Consider the following 22,530-nt stretch of genomic DNA (forward strand, 5'->3'; position numbering starts at 1 on the left):
AGTCTCAACATTAAATTCTAAATAAACAATAATGACATAACAAGTTTCAACAATATTTTGAAAGATCGATAATAACATAATAATATAAATAAAATTATAGGTTAGTTAAAATAAATAAATAAATCTTATTTTAAATATAAAATATTTATTAAATAATAATATATGAATAATATAAAAATATATAATAAATTGAATATATTATAATTAATATTATAAATACGATAATAAAATAATAATATTATAGCACATTGTACGGTTTGGATTAGATTTGATCGATTTTGAGTAGTAGATCAAAAATTCGATCCGATCCATGCGGTTTGCAAAAAATAAAATCCAATCAAATATAAATTAATACGATTTTAATTCGTTTTTGATTTAGATTGAATTAGATGAATGGTTTAATTTAGAGTAATTTAAATTTAAACACCCCTAATTAATAACGATCTCATTTTATATTGTCTCTTCTATTTTATGCTATTATTTTTAGGTATTATACTCACAATATATTTTAACATATGAAATTGAAATGATTAATAATATAGAATATTATAAAATGCTGAAATAAAACACTTTCCTCCATTATTCTCTCCATTCACTCTCACAAACTCACTCACAAAGCTCAGAAGCTAAAACCATACAACTCTGGACTTCAATTTTCAAATCCTTTCTCAGCCCAAAATCTTCAAACCCTAAACCTAAAATCCTCCTTATTTCCGCTCATCTATCTATTTTCCGATCACAACTCCCTTCCTCAATCCCCAAAACCCTAGAGTGGTTCGTTCGCAATGGACATCGAGCAAAAGCAATCGGAGCTGATCGACCAGTTCGTGAAGCAAGCCTCTTCTAATTCCCCTAACTCTCCGGCGATTGTTTCTGTCATCGTCGATGCCACCTCTCATCCTTCGCTCTTCGCCTTCTCCGAGATTCTCGCGCTCCCGAATGTCCTTCAGGTCCTTCTCTCTTTCTTACACACTCCCATTCTACATGTATATTTTGATTTTTTCCGGCTTTATTGCTTGTTGTTTCATATTAGTTACGTTTTATGGCTTATTTTTAATTGTTCCCAACGATGGTTGTTGATTGCAAAGGGAAGCTGAGAAGCGAAGGTTTATATTTTTGGGTTGTTAGGTTTGCTGTTACATTTATTTGACTCTATTGTGTTTAGGGTGTTGTGAAAGAGTTCTAGAGTCATATGTTTTGCTTGAATTTTGTTGTCTTGAATGATTGTAGCATTGTCATGAACCCTTGAAGGAATAAGTAGGTTATGCAACTTATTTCATTCGGAAACCACCCCAATTTATCTTTGTTTTGCTATTTTCCCGTTAAATGTTAATTCCCATTCTTTTGAGTTATGTTAATCTCTTAATCGGATATGTAAGTGCAGATGACCGCACTGATCATGCCCCCTTCCCTTTAAATACAATAGCTCATTCTTCTATCATTTTTTTAACTCGTCTTTCTATTCTCTGTTTTTTTTTTCTGGCAGCTTGAGGCCAGCGAGAATTCAGCATACCTTGACATGCTTCGCTTGTTTGCCCATGGAACGTGGAGTGACTACAAGAGTAAGCCCAAGGATTCACCTGTGTGATTGGCTGATTGCTTATAGATTCATAATCATATCCTGGTGATTTTGAAGTGCACTAGGTTCTGCATATTGTATCTTTCACATGATTTTCTATTTTGTGAACAATATCATGAGAAAAATATGAAAATCCACCTCTTTTCTCCTTTTGTTTGTGTGTGTGTGTGTATATATATATATATGGTATTTTTATTCTCTAAAAGAACAAAGAATGACGTAGAGTTGCTTATTAAGAAGGTTAAATGGTTTACAGGTAATGCTGATCGTCTTCCAAAGTTGACACCTGACCAGATCCTGAAGCTCAAGCAACTTACAGTTCTTACTCTGGCCGAGACATTCAAGGTTTTTCTCATTTAATCCAGTTATTGGTTACTCTTTTTTTTTAATCATTTTTGCTTGAATTAGTGGTTCAGATAGATGATTGATCCATTATAGATTTTGACTTGGATATTGCCTATTTTCACATGGCTCTATTATTGGATCAAGTTTTGTTAGAGGTATCTGTGGTTTAGTTTGCTTTAACCGTTACATTTAAAAGGCCAGCTGGTCCAAACAATATCATTTTCGTTGGTTCAGATTGGATTGATTTAATAATTTTTTCCTTTCAAAATATAATTGATAGTAGTAATAATAACTCATTTAGTGGTAGTAACAGATTTTTTAATTGACTCGACACATAATCCGATATCATTATGTTATTATAAGTAAAAATACAATTTAATAACAAAAGGTTATATGTGTAGTTTTGATCAGTTTGAATTGAGTTGTATTGGTTTTGGGTCAATTTATTTTATATTGATACAAACAAATTGCTGATTAACTTAGTTGAGTTTATCATTTTAAATCCTGTTTCCTTTTTGTGAAACATGACCTGGTTAATCAAGATTCAAGCTTTCTTTGTTTGATTATTCTGTGAGTCATTGCACTTGGATTTTCACATTAAGCAATTACTTTTCATGACTAAATCTTTTTATGTATTTTATTTTTTTAGGTGCTGCCCTATGACCAACTGATGCAGGAGTTAGATGTGACAAATGTTCGTGAACTTGAAGATTTTCTAATAAATGAATGCATGTATGCGGTAGGCATCCTTTCCTTCAAGAGAATGTATTACCCCTCAAACATTAAAAATTAATGAAATATCCATCTAGACGATATCACACGAAATCTTCAGAGATCCAAGTAGATACCCTTAATGATATATCCCACTTGCACATAAGATCACTATTTTCTAGATATATAATGTATATTTTTATTTCTTTGAAAATCAAATTAATAATTTGTGAGTTGGTAATAATACTTTGAGAACAAGTTATGTTTCTAAATTTTCTGCTGTCATCAGGGAATAGTCAGAGGAAAGCTTGATCAGTTACGACGATGTTTTGAGGTCTTAGCTCACCATCATTTGTTATTTTCTTAAAATTTGTCTTTTAAAGCCTTTTATCTTATTCTTTACGCACTCCATCAGGAAATTAGTTGATCTTTTTGTATGCTTTCAGGTTCAATTTGCAGCAGGGAGGGATTTGAGGCCTGGCCAACTGGGTAGTATGATACATACGCTCTCTAACTGGTAATTTGTCCTTTTCACTTGGGTTTGGGAGTTGAATTACCTGTGGTTATTTGTCTCATTAGTAAATCAATTATGTTTACCTGGAAAAAGAACATTTTAATTTCCTTATCCCATGGGAGCTCACAATTTCCATGCTTAACTACAGAAATTGAATTTTTGTCACTATGGTCCCTTCTTTAATCAACTTATGTTTCAGTCTATTTAGCATTAAATATTCAGTTGAGGTCAGTAACCTGGAGTTGCCTTGTTGTGTCTGTGTGTATATATATATATATATAGATTGGATTCTTAGATCTTTTCTTCATAATTCTGCTAGTTATATTTCTTTGCCTCTTTTATTTTCAACAGTCTAGCACTCTATATCTTATGCTCATTTTTAGAATGTGTTGTATGGAATCCCTTTCAAAATATAACAAAATTTATTCATGACTTCAAAACATAGGCTGTCTACATCAGAAAATCTGCTTGTATCAATCCAAGAGAAGATAAGATGGGCTGATAGTATGAGTGAAGTTGACAAGAAGCACAGGAAAGAGGTGGAAGAGAAGGTGGAAGAAGTGAAGAAGTCTCTTTTCAAGGTCGGTTGAATTTATTTTCATATGCTTGCATGTAACTTTTATCTTTTATAGAATTTCCTCTTTTGTGGCTTTACATGCCAAAATTGATGTGTCTACCCTTGCTTTATGCTCGTTTGACCAAAGTAGGGATGGTTTCGTATAAGGGTGTTGTGCTGGTTATGTACAAGTTTTATTTTTACCTTTGTATAGCCGTGTATAATTGTGGTTCAAGCTGGGATTCTGATCTAGCACTATTTTCAAGATCCAATAAGTATGATGGAAACTGACAACTACGGGGAAATTTCGTGGCCTTTGAATATCTTCTTACGCAGTCTTCCCATTCATCCTGCCGTCATATGTCCTATCATTTCCTATGTCTAATATATTTGGTTTGGAGGTGTATTGAAGCCAATGAATTTGGTTACTTTCTTCTGTAATTGTAGGAGTGGAAGCCAAATCATATATGTTGGATTGGATTTAATACAATCTAGATTTTTTAAAAAATGCGGACGAGGCTCTAAATTGATATATTTTTTGGAGCCAAAACAGGATGGCCAAATTTTCAGGAAAAGAACCATATAAATGTGATGATTAATATAGTTTGATTGGCTTGATCAGTTCCAAACTTCTCTTAACGACTGTGTATACAGAGTCTGTTATATGGAACTGGGTTTTGGCTACAAAAAAGGATATCAGAGAAAACAATGTACAATTATGAAAGTATGAAGCAAAAATTATATTAGAAATATTAGATTGTAAAGGTAAATACTAAAGCTAAATTTCGAGGACAGTCAAGTTGCAAAAACAGCCCTTGATCCATAGTAACCATAGTTGCATTTCTTTAGCCATATAGAGCTGCTTTATGCAGCCTTCAACTTCAAGGTTTTCCCATATGAGGATTTGAAGTTTTATTGCATAAGATTGAACTATCAACATTATCTATGCAGTATGCACATATATAACTGCCCCATGTTTCTTTACTGTTGGGATATATTGGTCGACGAGTCTTACTTACTTCGTGGCAGAAGTTACACCCTGTAAGCAGGCCGACATCGACTTCCGAGGCCATGAGGAGATCTGCTCTGAATCTGGTGGAGTGATGGATTATGAAGAAGATCGAATCCGGCCAAAGAGGTAATACAAGACAATATTGTGTTTATCGAAGTCATTTTATATAATTGTTTTATATAATTTGGTTGTGTTGAAACTCATGAAATCAACAGAAGCAATATCTTCATTCTCATTTGATACAAATATTTGGTGCATTGGATGTTCAAGTACTGTATTTATTTTAAGTGAGCTCTCCATTTTTCATTCTTAAGTCCTTAATTGAACGGTACAAGCATAATCCATCAACGGGGACCAACAATTAGATATAGTTATCATTGGATTGTAAAGGAAGCTAGATATAATTGTGTTATGAAGCATCTACTTCAAACTAGTTATTTTGTGTGCTTTAATTTATAGATAAAATTTTTAACTTTGTATCATGACCGATGGCTTGGAAAATTTGCAGGAGACGGCATCCAATATCATGAAGAGTGTAGCTAGATAAAGGAAGGTCATTTGACAAGTGTTTAAGTAGCTTGGCATCAATTCAGAAATATCAGCTTTTGAGGAAAACAAGTATATCTATTCAACTTGTCGATGACATAAAAAAGCCAAATAGGGACAGAAAAAATAGGGGGAAGTCGGTTAATTTAGTCAGGGTTGTATTTTGGGAACTCATATTCTTGAAAACCTTTGTTGATCTTAATTGAGTTGGCAAGAACAAGCTGAGATATGTTGGTGCGGCTTTTCCTTTTCTTTTTTCCCCCTCAACTAAATATTATACTGTTTTCTGCTGTGGTGAATATACATTTCAGAAGTTATATATATTCACATTATGGCCTGATTTTCCGATGGCCTCAATGATGGTAAAAGGAGCTCGTGGTTCCCAATCTGAGAATCCTCCATCCGAAAGTATTTTAAGAATTATGAAAGAGAAAGTTAATGATCCTGCTCACCCAAAAAAAAAGGGAATGAGTAGGGTTTGTTTCTTTTCTTCTTGCTTTACTAGTTAGTACTGAAGGCCTTTGTAAAGGAAAATTAGTAACTTTATTTGAAGATTTAATCTAGTCAATAAATTTGCTTAATATTGAAAGGTCCAATGGAGTGTTTCTTCGGAATTTTATTTAAAATTGGTTTTCGGAAAATTAATGTTAAGATGTGTCTCCAACAGGAGTTTCTAGGTTTCAAAAATTTTGGCATCTGCGGTTTGAAAACCAAATTAATTATTGAACGGATAAAATTAGGAATTTAGAAGTTAAAAGATTAATTAGGTTGAATTTAATATAATAGAATAGTATATTTGAAAATATTTTTATTTTATTATTTTAAACTGATTAAATTCTGAAAAACGAAATTGATTTAGTTGATTTATTAATTTGTCTTATTTTCCTCACGTTTTACTAATTTTTTAGCAATTAATTTTTATTCTGACTAGAGTTGTGGTGGTGACTCTCAATTAGTTCGACTAAATCTCTAATTTGATCCATGAGATTCATGAGATTACTAGTCCTCCAGATTCAAGTTCGGGTACTAATATGGTCCTTCAACTTTTTCCGGCGATGACTAGACAAATGGAGTGCTGAGATGACATCTTACCTACCATACTGGATAATGAGTAAACGGCGTCATTTATTTTTAGCGTCCAAACAAGTCAGAAACGTCATTCAAGTAGACAATTTTTTTAAACAAGTTAGAGGCTCTACTACCAGTGCTGTCTACTTGAATGACATTTCTAACTTGTTTAGGGCCAAAGATAAACGGCGACGTTTACTCATCATCCAGTGTAGTAGAGAAGATGCCATTTCAGTACATCATTTACTTAGTCATCGTCAGAAAGAGGCGAAGAAATTTCGAAAATCAAAATAAGTAATCACATGAGAGACTAAAATGGAGATTTAGTCCAATTAGTTATCAAATTTGCTGATTCAATTCGGTTCTCAGAAATGAGAACTATGATGGTAACTATTTCCAGTTTTTCACCAGTTTCACATGGAGTTTTGGTTAATCTATTCGAGACTAAGTAATTTTATTTTATTTTTATTGAACAAATAGAGATTAAATAAATAGTGACATAGTGTCCCGACTTAAGTTAGTTAAGTATATTTTCTTACCCAAAAAAAGGTCGTTCCCGGCTTCCCGCCCTATAATAATAATAATAAAATAATAAAAGAAAATGATCCAACTTAAAATAAAAAATTGACAAAAAAGAAAAAAAATAAAAAAGAGAAAAAGAAAACAGAAATGGGATGAAATGAGAGGAGAAGGGGAATTTGAGAGAGGATCAAGATGAGGGGAAGCGGCAGCAGCAAGAGCAATAGGAAGAAGAAGACGCAAGACAAGAGTGAGGAGGAATTGCAAGTTGAAGAGCTTTTACAAGCAGCACAGGACCAGCTCCTCCTCAACCTCTCCCTTAACTCTCACTTAGCTCGTCCTTCTTCTTCTCACAATCAAAACAATTTCGATCTCGATCTCGATCTCGATCTAGAGCGTCGATTCCAGGCTCTCAAATCCAATTCTCCTGCTGTATCTGCACCTTCTCAGCGCCAACAACTTGGAGTTGGAGACAGAGACGAAGACGATCTCTCCGCCAGATTCGATGCTCTCAAGGCGAAATCAGCCTCAACATCAACAACTAATTTCGGATTCGATAGCAACAGCGCCCCCCTATACGAACAGGAAAGCGACGACGAAGACAAAGAGGAACAAGTTCGCAAACTGATCGAGTGGGCTATGGACGCCGCGCGTCTCGACGGCGCCACCAATCCTACAAACCCTAAGTAATTATATTTATTTAATTGTTTTTTCTTTTTCTTTGGGATGATTATATTATGAATTTATGATTATCACACAGATGCATTAGATATTTTCTCGTGGTCCTATTGGAAAGCAAAACAATGTGTATTATGTTAGCATTTCTTAATCATACAGAACTGATAATAATTATGTCTTACTTTAATTTTTGTTTTAAGGATTAGGAACCAAATTGCAGTTGTGGAGAATGTTAGCTTGTACTTAAACTCTTAAAGATCCTCATATTGCTAAATGCTAATTAATAATATTGCCTGTGTGTGAATTCTCCATCCTATTAATCTACAGCATGTTAGACTTGACTTATCTATGCTTCCTTGTTCTATAGCCTCACTTCAAAATTTAACTTGTTGAATGTTGTGTGTTACTTGAGAGTTGAGAGTTTTATTATATATTGTCTGCAAAAGAAATCATAATGAGAAAAGTAACAATTAGATCTTTGAAGATTTTTTACTTCGACCTTAAAGGAAAAAAAAAATAATACTAATTTGGTCCTTTAAAATAGTAAATGGTAAATATATGATGTCATTCTATTGATTTATCAGCTAAAACTTAATAGTGATGCTTATATATGCTGTTAATTACTTTGACATGTCTATTTATGAAAGATAGTAATGTAAACAACAATTTTTGAAGCGAAATTTCACTTATTTTAATAGAATTTGTGATAAATAGACTGCAGTTGATAAAAGATGATATATGAAAACTCAAAGATAATAAATTCTTCAATGTCTAAACTATATCATTTTTCTTCTTACGCGATATTAACAAGACATGCACTATTGTAAATAACGAAATACATAGACAATTCAATTTTGTTTTGCACTATTTATTCCTAGAAGGACATACATGTCTACCGGTTTGTTATCTTGGAGGACCTAATTGATACTTTTTTTTTCTTTTAAGGATAAATTAGTCCAAGGTCAACATTTTCGAAGATTTAATTGTCATTATACTCAATCATAATTGTATACGAAATATTAGTTATTAAATATACATTTATGTCTAAATATATATTATTTTATATATTTTTACGAGTTTAATTTTGATACACTAATAGAGTCCTGCAATTACAATCATTTTCTTGAATGATCATTCATATGGTCAATATTAAAGGTAGTTATTTTTGTTAATATGACATATTTTTGTTAATATGAAATGCACGTATAACATAATTTTATATTCACAGTGCATCAAAATTAAATTATATTTTAAATTAAAAATGTTTTTTTATATTAAATGTAATCACTAAAATTAATTATTATATATTTATATATTTATGTAAAAAATATATATTATTTAATTTATTTTTAATATATTTTAATATATACTTTATATTAACAATTAATTTTAGTGATTGATTTTAATATATATTTAACATGATTAATTTTTAATATATATTTTATATTCTAATATATATATATATATATATATATATATATATATATATATATATAGTTGATTTAGTGATGAATGTTTTGTACATATGAAATGATACTTTTGACAAAAAATAGTTTTATAAGATAAGAATAATAAATAAATTTTTAAAAAATTAAAAAAATAATAAAAATAATTAATTTTTTTAAGAGTTAACTATCAATTCAATGGCTAAAAGATTTAAATACTGACAAAAAAATTTTTTAAAAAATATTATCAATGAAAAAAATTTTGAATAATAAATTTAACAAATGTGCCCATGACTTTGTCGAAGTTCATTTCTGATATATATAATGCTACAACAGCTAACAAAAATACGAAATTGAATGATCTGGCTATCTTTAAAAATAAATTATTGATCTGGGTACCAAAAATGAACTTTGAGTAAATTAATGACGAATGTTATATTAAGAAGCTACCTTTAGAAGTAACCAAATCGTCTAATTTCAGTGGTCATCTTAACATTGTGCAATTTATACTTTAGGAATGAGTTGTGGCAAACGGCACATTTATTAAAATTTAAAATTATTCAAAAAAATTTATTGATAATATTTTTTAGAGATATTTTTTATTAGTGTATAAAATTTTCGAATATCGAATTAATAGTTAACTATTTTTTTCAATACTACAACACAATACGTAAAGTAATATAACAACTCGTCTATGGACAAAGCCACCTCAAACAACCTCGAAAATTAACTAGAAAGAACATGATAAAACATGCAGTTTGATAATTTAAAAATAGAGTAATTATTCAAATCAGTCTCCCTAAAAATTTAAAAATTAATATTTTAGTTTTCGAAAATAATTTTTTTAATCAAGATTAATGTCCATTTTGAAGAGGAGTGGAAGAAAAAATTGGGTGTCTGGTGAGGTTGCCAGAGAAGAGGTGGTGGTCGACGGAGAAGGAGAAAGTAGCAGCGGTGATGAGTAAGACGGTAGAACCGCAATTGAGGAAGTAGTTATCGAGAGAAGAAATAAAAGTAAGAAAGAGAGATGATAAGAAGGAAAAGAGGAGGAAAAAGAAGCGGGTAGTATAGTAGATAAAGAACATGGCTAAGAAGATGAAGAAAATTATGGACAGTTTTGTTCTCTCACACACTTACACTTTGTTTGGATGTAAAATGGAAAATGGGTGGAAAGAAATTGAGAGAAAAGAAAATAGAAGAAAAAGTTAATTTTTTTGTGTTATTTGGATGAAGAGAAAATGGAAGGAAAGAAAGTAGAAGAAAATTTTTCTTTTATTTAGATGAAAGGAAAAATAAGAAGAGAGAAAATCATATTTAAATGAAATTATATTAATACCCTTTATAAATTATAATTTACTAATGTTATAAGGACAAATTTGTAATTTTACCTATTTTTCACTCCCATCTAAGTTTTCTTCTCCACTTTGGAGAGAAAACTTTAATATGGATCCCACATGTACTTTTACATTTTCCATTCATTTTCCTTCTTGATCCAAACAATGGAAAACTAATTTTTCCATCCATTTTCTTCTTCATTTTCTTTCCTTCCAAATTCTTCTAAACTAAATAAAGTGTTAGACATCGCACACGTGAATATTTAACAGCCAAGTGTGCCAGTTAACGTGTTAAATTTAACATTTTCTGTTGGTAAGTCACGTCAAAAATTGGTTGGAGACTATTTTGACTAACTTAAAAAAAACTATAAGGATCAATATGTGTATTAATTTCGTCGAGAACTGATTTAGATAAATATTCTTAATAATTATAATCATATTGTTAAAAATATATTTTATTTTATAATTTATATATAATTATTATATTATATTATATTAATTGAATCTAAACCATTCAATTAGGCTGCATTTGGAAATGATACTGAGATAATGAGAGGAAGAGATAGAAATGAAAAGATAAAGACTAAATTTATATTATGTTTAGTGTAAAATATATTAGATTGCATTATGTCTCAATATTATATTTAGTTTAAGATAAATATGGAGATTGAAGAGTAAATTTAAAATTTGAAAAATTAAATGAAAATATTTTTTAGAACAAATGTTTATTAAAATTTTAGTCTCCGTAAAAAAAAAAATTTAGTATCAACACGTTTAGTTCCTAACTAAACACGTTTTTTTTTTAAGTCAAGTGGATTGGACAACTTATAATCTTAGGCATTAGATTTATGTATTTAACTATTAAACACCCACACAACACATTTACACATACGATATGAGTATAGAATTTGGATCTTTTAAATTTTAGATTTTTGTTTTAGAGGATAAAGTGAGATTTCTCACCATTGAATATTTTTTTTTTCATGTTTTTTTTTTATTCCACCTATGAAATAAATAGTGATTGATCATATTTTACCTTTTAAAATAAAACTCAAAAGTTAGAAAATTCAAATCCATGAATATATACTATAAGTTCTTAAAACAACATTCAACCTTAGTTAAAACTTAAACTCAAATACAACTTACAAAAGATGGGCACGGATTCGGTACGCTGGCGTCTTTTGGGCATCGAAACGCCAAAAACTGATTTGGCGACCAATAAGCTAAATTGGTCAAAATAAAATATTTTATTTTAATGGGTCTTTATTATTATAATTTTTGAAGAGAGGGATGTTTTCATTTTTTTTATCTTTTTTTTATTTTATTTACTTTAATCTCGATATCTATTCCATCATTAACTCAAAACCTTCTGTCGGTCTCCATGTCTTCTGACTTCCTCCACCCTTACTTTTCATGTTGAACTTTCAAAATCTAATACCAAATCTCCCTCACCACCACCACTACCACAGTATTCTTCTCCCTCTTATCACTGTCATCGCCACCTTTCTCTTTTTTCTCGTTCTCTTTATCTGCCGTTGTAAGCACTCCACCTCTTCTATTATCTTCGCCGCTAGCGACGACAACAAACTTCTCCACCACCTCTCTTACTCGCTCTTTCGTCGCGCCACCAACTCCTTCTCCTCTCTACTCGGCCATAGTGGCTTCGATACCGTCTTCTCCGGCACCCTCCCATGGCGGCTTCGGCATCGTCTTCTCCAACACGCTCCCTCCTCCAGCTTTGGCAAGTGACCTTGCAGTGGCACGTGTATACTCGATGGTGGAGATTACGGAATTTATCTCTGCCATGAGACCTCTCGACACACGACCTCTCCGATCCAACAATGCCGCTCTCCACACTAAGTCTCCGCCTCCTCATCCAGCGACTAATCTCATTCCCTTCAGATTTGATTTAAGGTCCAATCCTACATCCTCTCCCACTGCAACAACTTCGAGTCACTCTTTTCTCTCGCCAATAGTGCCTTTTTCAGTCCTAGCTTTTCTCCGACAACCACGCCGGAGTCCTCAAGCTCATCTCCAACTAGATGGTTGATGCCGAGGTGCGCGAGGTTGTGGTAGAGATTAGGAGAAGAGGGAGGTGTTAAAGGTTTGTGAGGATAGTTCTTGCGGCGAATGAAATGTTGAAGAGTGTTAGGGAAGTACTGAGGAATGGACGGTTTGGCTTCGCTGCTGAAAGGTTGAAGGAGTTGAAAGCGACACTTAATATAATAGAAAATGTTTAACTCTAATTAATTTAATCTTATATATTCTTAATTTTTTGATATAAACCTACATATATTTTTGATATAACAATAATAACCATCAAAAAAATAATATTTTTAAAGCAACTTATTGACACAAAAATTATAAAAAATATTAAATAGCTAGTTACATCAAATTACATTTAGGATAATCTTTATCATTAAACTAAAAAATATAAAAAATCTAATGACTTTCTATTAAAAATGCGCACCAATAAGCAAAATAAGTTTTTGACGTTTGGATGTTTAAAAGAAAACGGGGTACTGAATTTGTGCCCTTAAAAGATATATTAATATGTCATCTGTTAGGCTTCCGATACAACCAAACACGTTTAGACAAAGCTTCCGGAATCGCTTTGGCCCAACTCATAAGAGAATCTGTTGCAAGTCCAAAGCATTTCGCAGCCTAATTGAGAAGTCACGTTTTAAATGTTAAAACTGAATTCTACAAAGATCATGTATAATTTTAAAAGAACATTGTATAATTTATTTTTAATATATATTTAATATTGGTAATTAATTTTTTACGTACAATCATCATGATTGATAGTTTTATTGCTTTAATTTGTTTGCTAACATGTAGCACGTCTCATTTGAATTAGCATTAAAGTACTATACTGTCGAGTGTCGAGACATCTGTAAAGGTTGACCAAAGTCAAAATCAGCAAGCTAGCTAATATAAACCCCAAATGTTAATGCATTTCTAAAGAATACAGTGTCTTCTAGAGAATGGCCAATTATTAGAGGTAATAAATAAAATAGTAAGTTGTTTTTTTCTTTTTTTTTTTTTAAAAAAAAAATATACATAACATATTTAAAAATAAAAATATGATAAATTTAATTAATAAATTATTCTTTTAAATATTATTTAAAATTAAGTATTTTTTCTCTTTAAAATCTGAAACCAAAATAAAAATCATTCCTAATTTTTTTTTATTAAAATTATTCTCACCATTACAAAACGTCACATTAAAAACGTTCTAACTTTTTAATAATATCGTTGAATTTTATATTTTCGTAGATGAAATGATAGATGGAATTAGACTAATATAAAAATAGCTATTCAAAAAGGAAGAAAAGTAACCAAGTTCATTCAGTTTTTTTTATGTATATTTATTATTTAACTCTCAACCACCCATCAAGCTCCTTTCATATCGTTTCTTCAAATATTATGAAACCCTATAAACATTTACAGAAGGTAGATATTATTATATGTTTTAGATTTCTCCACCTATCCAATCTCAGTCAATTTTGTGTAGTTGAAGGTGAAAAAAAAATGGGGAAAGAGAATCTATATCATCCCAGCCAGCTTTGGAAGATAAAGTTTTGGTTTCTTAAAAATAGCAGTGTTAATATTGCAAGTGTGAGGAGTGTTGAAGTTAGTTCCATATCAAAAAAAGTAAGAAAGAGTGAGGAGTTTATAAAATAAGAGACCTATTTACTTGACACTTTAAGGTTTTGAGTTAGATTTGATGTCTTCAAATCTTATGTTCTCTCAAGATTTTAAATTGGATGTGGTGTTGACCCAACAATCAGTTTATTTGATAAATATGTTAACAAAATAAAAGTAATTTCCAATAACTATATGTTAACAAAAAAGTAATATCTATTTATCTCTAATTTGATAAAAGTAAAATTATTTTTTCCCATTTGAAAAGGCTATGTGCACCCAAACATACAAATAACTCAGGAGACCAAAATCAAGCAAATAACATTCTTAATTTCTTTTTTCTTTTTATTTACTTAACACAAAATAAACTACCCGTACTTTTAAAACTGGTTAGCAATATCTACATTTACTTTATTTAGTATATTTAGGAGCTGAGTACGTTAAATATAAAAAATGTTTAATAATAAAAAATATTAATAAAAAATTATAAAAAATTATTTTTTAGTTTTATTTAATACATCTTATAATAAATAAATATTAAATAAAATAAATTTAAATTATTTGGACTAATTATTTTTTATTTTCGTAGCATTATCGGTTAAATATATTCGAAAAATACTTTTATTCTTCATTAGTTTATATAGAAGCTGCTAACATTAGTTATATATTTAATTCATTTCTCAAGAGGTAAAAGTCAACATGGATTAATAGTCAAATAGTCAAATACCCAAATTAGTCTTTAAAAAATGGTTTTTATTCTTTAAATTTATTTTTAAAAAAATTTATCAATTAAATTAATTTTTTAAAAATTATAAATTAATCATTTTTATTTTTTTCTTCAATCACTTAAATATATTTATCACTAATGATATAAAACGTTAATTTGCATCATACCTTACATATTTAATTAAATGTTAAATAAATATATTTATAAAAAAATATTTATTAATTTAATGTCATTAGGTTATATTATAATTAGAAAAATAGACCAAATTGATAAATTTTCATAAATATATTTATTTAACGTCCAATTAAATATGCTGAATGTTATATATATCATCAGTTAATATTTTATATTGTCAATTATTAACAAAAATTATTAATAATGTAATAAAAAAATAAAAATAATTCATTTATAATTTTTAAAAAATTAATTTAATTAATAAATTTTTTATAAATAAATTTTGAAAATAATTTATCTTTTAAAAACTAATTTCATCATTAACTCAACTGCACATATTCGTTTTTATGTAATGATTGAGGGTTGAAACTTGAAACTTGAAACTTGAAACTTGAAAGCCATCGATAACAATGAAACATGAAAAATGAGTAGGCTTTTTCTCAAGTGTGTTTCGTCGTTTCGGAAACGTCAGTGTGCAAATCTCACGGTTATGATGTCGATGGGTACTTTTGTTTTGTTTTTAAAAAGAATAATAAATAAAATAAAATGGAGCAAGAATTCTTAATTCTTACGGTCCAGGGGGGTTTTGACCACGTGTTCATGATTATTAATTTTATCAAAATATTATATATTTTGCACTTTATATTGACTTGTCTTAGTGTTAATAAATATAAATATAAATTATTGTCTGAATAGGATAGCCTGTATGTATTTTTTTATGAACTTAATTATTCTTTATTGATACTATAAAATAATATACTGCTCAATAATATTGTGTTTGTAAAATATTAAAATAGATAATAATATATAAACGGACCAATATATAAAATGCTTGAAAAAATAAATGTTTGGAGAACTATAAGTCTATAAGTAAGGCCCAATTTTCTCCTCAAGTCAACTTTGTTGACTAGTGTGTACGTGCGCAAATATACCGTAGATTAAAAATTATAAAGTACGGCCATTTCGTCGAAATACCATATTTTACTTCGTTTTGAATACATTTTGAACACTATATCTTCATTTGACATTTGTTTAATATATCTAATTGTATTTTAATAAAAATAAATTTTTAATATATTTAAATATACTTAAATACTATTATATATTTTAACTAAAAAAGATATTAAAAATATTTAATAACATTAGTTTGTATTTTAATATTTATAAAAAATATATTTTTATAAAAAATTTTGATATTTTACACACACATATATATATATATATATATATATATATATATATATCATGTCCTGATGTTCTGATATTTTATAAAAAATTAAAATTAACGTGTTTGTATATTTTGTGTTGTGTCATATCTCATATAAATATCTATATCGGTCTAACAACAATTAAAAAAGACATATTCGTGCATGCTATAATAAAGAAAAAGATAGCCAATGAGTTATAGTTTAAATAACACAATTTTCTTATATTCACCTAAGAAGTCGTAGATTCGAATTTTCTTATATTTGGTAAAAAAATAATAATAATAAAAAGATTTCTTTTATTGATAATTGAATATTTATCTAAAAAAATATATCATTTTATTTTTATTAATTTTTTAAATGAATTGTACTCTCCTTTTTATTCTCCTCTCTCTACAAAAATCTCTTTGTAGTTAGGATAAACCAGAAAAAATACATTCGAATAATTTTGTCATTAAAAAAGTACTCGAATTTTGTTATCAACAAAAATACCTTCAAATAATTTAAAAATGCGACAAAAATATCCAACATTAAATATATATTCTCAAAAAAAATTTAAAAATTAAATTTTGATATACTTTTTTACAAACATAATTAAAAAAAATGAGATATTTCTATCTTTAAAATTTATTTTTTTTCGGTAAGTATATAATTTTTTATTTTTTTTCCATAACCAATAATACTATTAAAAAATAAAAAATTATAAAAATAAATTTTTTATCCGTTTTTTTGTATATTTTTTAAATAATTATCTAAATATTTTTATAAAAATTTAGATTAAATACATAAATAATTTAATAAATACAAAAAATATTTGTCACTTATAAAAATAATTTTTTTAAATACTTTTATTATATTTTTAAATTATTTAAAAATATTTTTATTAATAACAAAATTTAAATATATTTTTATCAATAATAAAATTATTCAAATACAGTTTTGATAATTTATCTTTGTAGTTATTAGCACAGCTGTGGGTGAATGAAATGGTAAAAACTGAAAAGTGATTATGGCAGGTGGAGTAGTGGACAAAAAACCTGATCCAATACAGAAAAGACTAGAAATACATTTTATATTTTAAACTATGTGGTGCTAATATTTAGAAGGGGATTTTTTTTTAATTTGAGTCTTCGACTAGTATAAAATTTTTCAATTAACTTCTTTTCATTGTAAATACAGCAAAAATTACAGACACCAAAAATTGAATAGGCTGCAAAATTTTGGATATGATTTTTTTTATATTATTCGCAAAGATGGAACGAAAAGGATTGAGAGATTGTGAGATTTATTTTCTCGCAGATGATGAGAAAATCAATTTGTAGCATTGGGTAAAAAGAGTTTTTTTTTTTAATTATCCACCTAAATCTTAATATTAAAATAACGAAATGAATATCCAATATATTTATTATTTACATTGTTTAGTATTTTCATTATCTACCTATATTTTTTCTTAAAATTATATATAAAAAAAATTAATGATCAATTAAATTCGTATTTTTGGATAATGCCATTTTTCACATTATTTTTTTCATTACATTTTATATGAATTTAAAAAAAATAGACGGCATTATTAAAATATAAATGACGTTATTATCTTCTATAAATATTTTTTTTTCCTTCTCAAACCAAACTGTACGCAATCCAATGCAACTCAAAGGGTTTAATCTTTTAATATTTTTTACTCGTAATAATCTAGTGTTTTTTTTTTCTTATTGTAAACCGCTATAGATTGGACCGATTTCTGCTGGATTGAGATTGTGTGCAGCTTATAACAGTTTACATAATTAAATGAATGTCAATTGTTTGTTTTTTTTTTTTTTTTTTGCTCTCACAGCACCAAATTACATTATTTCACCACTCACATTATTCTACTTGTGCCATGTACATAATGAAAAAATTCGAAATCTATAAAAAATTCAAGAAGGAAGAAAATTATTTATACGAAATTTAAGAATGAGGGACAGTTTCATACTTGTCGCAATTCACAAAAGTCCTTTTACAAGAACAGCATAATTCGTGCAATAATAATGTTGAATCAAATAATATAAGGAATTATTAAACAACAATTACAGAAACATATATATCCCTCAAACTACTAGAAGGCCCCCAAGATTCAAAGATAGGAGGTTCAATTCAGACTATGCATGTTTCTTCCATTGTTCCTTAATTATCAAAAAACACTCGTGAAGTTGTGATTGACTTGAACAATAATGAATACAGTGATGGGGACCCTAGAGGAACACATACATGCAGCATGTAAACTTATTCAGAAACATGTTATTTTGTCTGGTTGCTTTTTGAGTTTTTTTTTTTCTTAATAATAAAATGAGTTAATTACTAATTCGATATCAAAAATTTTTAATAATGACAAAAAAAATTCAAAAACATGTTATCAATAAAATAATTTTTAAATGATTTAGAAATATGACAAAATAATTAATTAATATGATTTTATTTATAAGTGGCAAAAAAATTTTTCTATTTAACAAATAACTTATCAATTTGATCCAAATTTTTGTTATAATATTTGATAAATATTTAAAATATTTACAAAAAAATTAGAACAAAATTTAATCTTTATATTTTTTTATTTTTTAAAATAATATAGGCATTTACAATAAATTAGTTTTTTGTTTAAACCACTTGATATAAAATTATCAAAATTTTAGAATAAAAAGATTTTATTTTTCTAATAATGTTTGTAAAAAAATATATCAAAATCTAATTTCTATTTTTTTTAAAATATATATTTTATTCTAGTTTATTTTGTTGTGTTTTAAATCTTTTAAAAATTTATTTGTCATCAATATTTTTTGGGATTATTTTTATCAACGATGTTAATTTTACCATTTTACGTACTAGTTTACTCTAATAAAATTCTAAAATAAAAAATTAAATAGATTCTAAATTTTTCGATTTTGCAGATTCTAGTTTTCTATAAATGTTTTAAAGTGAATATTGTAATACCGGTCAAATAGTCAAACTGATTTGCATTCCCATTAGTCAAACTACTAATAGATTCTTTGGTGACTAAACTACTAATAGATTGATATAATAATGTTACGCGTTTAATTAAAGAAAAGTAAAACAAAAAAGGGTTCAATAATCAGGAATAATTATCGTAGCTTCGTGACACTTTCACACTGCAAACAGTATGTGAATTGAAATTAAATATTCCATATTTATTTACGTTAGGCTTTCTATTTTCTTTTCAATGTCTTTCCTTAAAAGTGAAAAACAAAAAATCGTATCAAATCATTATTCAAATCGAAACAAGATGAGATAAGGAAAATAATTCAAAATTAATGAGAATGCGAGAATAAGTATTAGTCAATTATATGATGATTTTGATTTTGGGATATATATGCAATACAGATAAAAGTACCATAAAACAAAATAAGCAAGGACCCACATAATATGTACGTCATATTTTTTTTTGAATTTTTGTATAAATTTTATTTTTTATTTGTCTTACACTAATTTTGTTAGAGAATAATAATAACAGTGTCTTTGATTGATGTCATAAAAATTCGACTAAATTATTATGTTAGCTGACTATCAAAAATTTAATATAATCTTCTTCTTTTATCCAAACTTGAGACTGACTATATACCGCAGGAATAGTGTATACAAAATTATTAAATTTTAAATTTTTTTATCATAAAAATTTTGATATTATATCATAAAGTTATTTTTTAAAAAAATTTAATTAGTTGACAAAAAGAGGTATATAGATATATAATTATATTTCTAGAAATTAAAAAAAGAGACAGATAAAATTATTTTTTAAATATTTTTATTCTTTTATTTAGTGGTTAAACATTAGTCGTCTTCTTTTTTGTCAAATGCATGTAGCACATTTTTTTTATGTAAAAATTTAGCAAGAAGCAATAAAGTCACCAACTACTACAAGGTAAAAAGTCGTCTAACGTACAAGTTGGAAAGTCAAATTGAGAGACTTGTGATGACTTCAATGTTTATTTCCTGAATTAACTAAACCATTAGCCTAATGAAGATTACTTAAAGCTATAAGCCAAGAAACTAATAAAAGGAGCGAGTCATGCATGTTTAGTAGAATTCTATTCTATTGTGTAAAAATTAAGGAATAACAATCATGTCATTTGCTTAAATAATGACACGTTATTTGTTTTCTTGATTTCACATTGCTAAATAAACTTTACATGTGACGCATCAATAAATATTCCTTAATTGGTTAATTGTTCACAATTTGCCACATATTTGTGTTTTTTACTATATATTATTATAATAAGGTGGGGATGACATAAGAGATGTGTGGCATATAGGACAATAACTTGTTACATAATATATGAATTTTCCATATGTAGGATGGTCATTAATTCATTAGTGGTTTTTTTTTATTATACCTTTAAGGAGTAATTTATGAGTAAATTGCCACTATATTTATAAAGAAATAATTAATGCTTTTTTCTTTGTTTTTCCTTTTTTATTAATGCTTTATTCTATCGCACCGTTATAAGACCGGCTATGTTGCATGGTACAAAGTGTTGAGCAGCTAAAAGAGAGCACGAACATAAATTAAGTGTTGCAAAGATAAAGATGTTGAGATGGATGAGTGATCATACGTGATTGGATAAAATAAGGAATAAAGATATAAGGGAGAGAGTTGGAGTAGCACCAATTGTGAAAAAGATAGTTGAATCGCGTCTCAGGTAGTTTGGACATGTGAGAAGAAGACCGATAGAACATCCAGTCAGGATGGTGGATGAGATGGAAGATGGACAAAGGACGAAAGACAGAAGAAGACTTAAGAAGACCATCTATGAAGTGGTCAAACGAGATCTATATGTAAACGGTCTCTCTGTAGACATGATACATGACAGAGCACAATAACATCATTTGATTCATGTAGCCAACCCCATTTAGTGGGACAAAATTTTGTTGTTGTTGTTGTTTTCCTTTTTTTTTTGTGATAAATATAACTATGAACACTTAGAGGATGAAGATAACCATTAGGAGTTTTAAGTTTTTAATATTTAAATTAAAAAAATTATAGGCATATATGTGGACAAATATTGTTCGTTTTACCTTACAGACCTCATGTCTTTATTCTTTATGGAAAAATAGAAATTACTAAACTATCAAAATGTATATCCAAACAAAAAAAAAGTTATATTTTTATAAGGCATGTTTCTTTCTAATCGTTACAGGACATGGTTAAAGAGAAATATACCTCATAAATATAATGTAAAAAGATAATATTAAGTAGTTAATAATTTTTTTAAATAATATAAATAATCACTAATCAAATCAAAATATACTACCTACACTTACTTAAATCGACGTGCCAACAAAAACGTTGAACCCATATAACAGTAGTGAAATGTAAAGTTCTACATTGATTAGAAAGAAACATGCCTTATAAAAATATGAGGATATTTCTTATAGATTATATTTTGATTGACAAGTGTAAAAATTTTGTCATTGTTTTTACTGTCAAAAACAAAATTGTGATGTTCAAGTGTCAAAACTGATAATATTCAAAAGTAAAAAAACTGGATTGTTATATATTAGAAGTTTTAATTTATTCTCTTTAATTTTTTTTATATTTAAACGCGCAAAAATTTAATTTAAATATGCATATTGTTTTTATTTTTTAATTAAAAATAAGAAGACTCAAACTCATAACCTCTAAATGAGTATAGAAAAATTATACTATTTAAGTTATAGCTCATTAACATACATATTGTTTCTAAAAACAATAAAAAATAGAAAAAATAATTTTTTATTAAATATTAGAAGAGTAGTAAAAAAGATGAGTTGATACTTTTAACAAAACGATTATTTTTGACCTCCTAATAACTATTTAACTGATGATAGAAAACCTGACATTTCTAATTAATTAACTTTCAAGAGAGTTGTATTTATCCCTTCTGATTTCTATATTAAATAAATGTTTTAATTTTAATGATAATATTAGAGAGACAAAAAAAACTAAAATTTATCTTATTTAGTATTTATTAATTGTAATAATAATTAATAAAATATTAAATAAAATAAATTTGAGATATTTTAACCAATTTTTTATTATTTTTCAAATATTATTGTAATTTTAATTTTGATAATCTCAATAGAGCTATGACCTAATTATGTGATACTTATCACCACTACTACATATATAATGATGAATCCGTAGTAGTTAAGAATTATTAAGATAACCCTTTCTGATATTATTTTATTTAATTATTAGAAAAAATAAACGCCAGAAGATATATCCTCTCATAAATCTTAAACAATTCAAGTAAATTAAAGAAGATATATACAAAGTGTTTTGTCTCTCTATTTTTTGAATAAATGAATAATAATGTGTTAGCATTATCATATTTTAAAGTCATATATAAAAAGATAAACCACTCTTCTGCTTTGGTGAAGCATGGTAGAATAATATTTCAAATAAATTCTTAAAAAAACCTTAATTAGATATTTTATA

At 27.7% G+C, this 22,530-nt stretch overlaps 2 protein-coding genes across 5 annotated transcripts; both read left to right on the forward strand.

Annotated features, from left to right (window-relative positions):
• Positions 1-584: 584 nt before the first annotated feature.
• LOC130976853 (COP9 signalosome complex subunit 7) lies at positions 585-5,603 on the forward strand. 4 transcript variants are annotated; one of them, XM_057901789.1, is made up of 9 exons: positions 585-950; positions 1,487-1,562; positions 1,836-1,924; positions 2,574-2,663; positions 2,925-2,969; positions 3,082-3,152; positions 3,595-3,730; positions 4,735-4,843; positions 5,226-5,603. In XM_057901789.1, exons 1-8 carry the CDS (start codon positions 786-788, stop codon positions 4,807-4,809), a joined length of 747 nt encoding a protein of 248 aa, XP_057757772.1. In that variant the 5' UTR covers positions 585-785; the 3' UTR covers positions 4,810-4,843; positions 5,226-5,603. The 4 variants fall into 4 exon arrangements, with proteins under 4 accessions (XP_057757772.1, XP_057757773.1, XP_057757771.1 ...); XM_057901790.1 differs by having other exon boundaries at positions 4,738-4,843; XM_057901788.1 differs by having other exon boundaries at positions 4,755-4,843.
• Positions 5,604-6,942: 1,339 nt separating this feature from the next.
• On the forward strand, positions 6,943-7,815 carry LOC130973465 (uncharacterized). The gene has a single exon (XM_057898008.1). The coding sequence runs from the start codon at positions 7,046-7,048 to the stop codon at positions 7,538-7,540; it is 495 nt and encodes a 164-aa protein (XP_057753991.1). The 5' UTR covers positions 6,943-7,045; the 3' UTR covers positions 7,541-7,815.
• The last annotated feature ends 14,715 nt before the right edge of the window (positions 7,816-22,530 follow it).

The sequence above is a fragment of the Arachis stenosperma genome, chromosome 4, assembly GCF_014773155.1.
Source record: "Arachis stenosperma cultivar V10309 chromosome 4, arast.V10309.gnm1.PFL2, whole genome shotgun sequence".
Taxonomy (NCBI): Eukaryota; Viridiplantae; Streptophyta; class Magnoliopsida; order Fabales; family Fabaceae; genus Arachis; species Arachis stenosperma.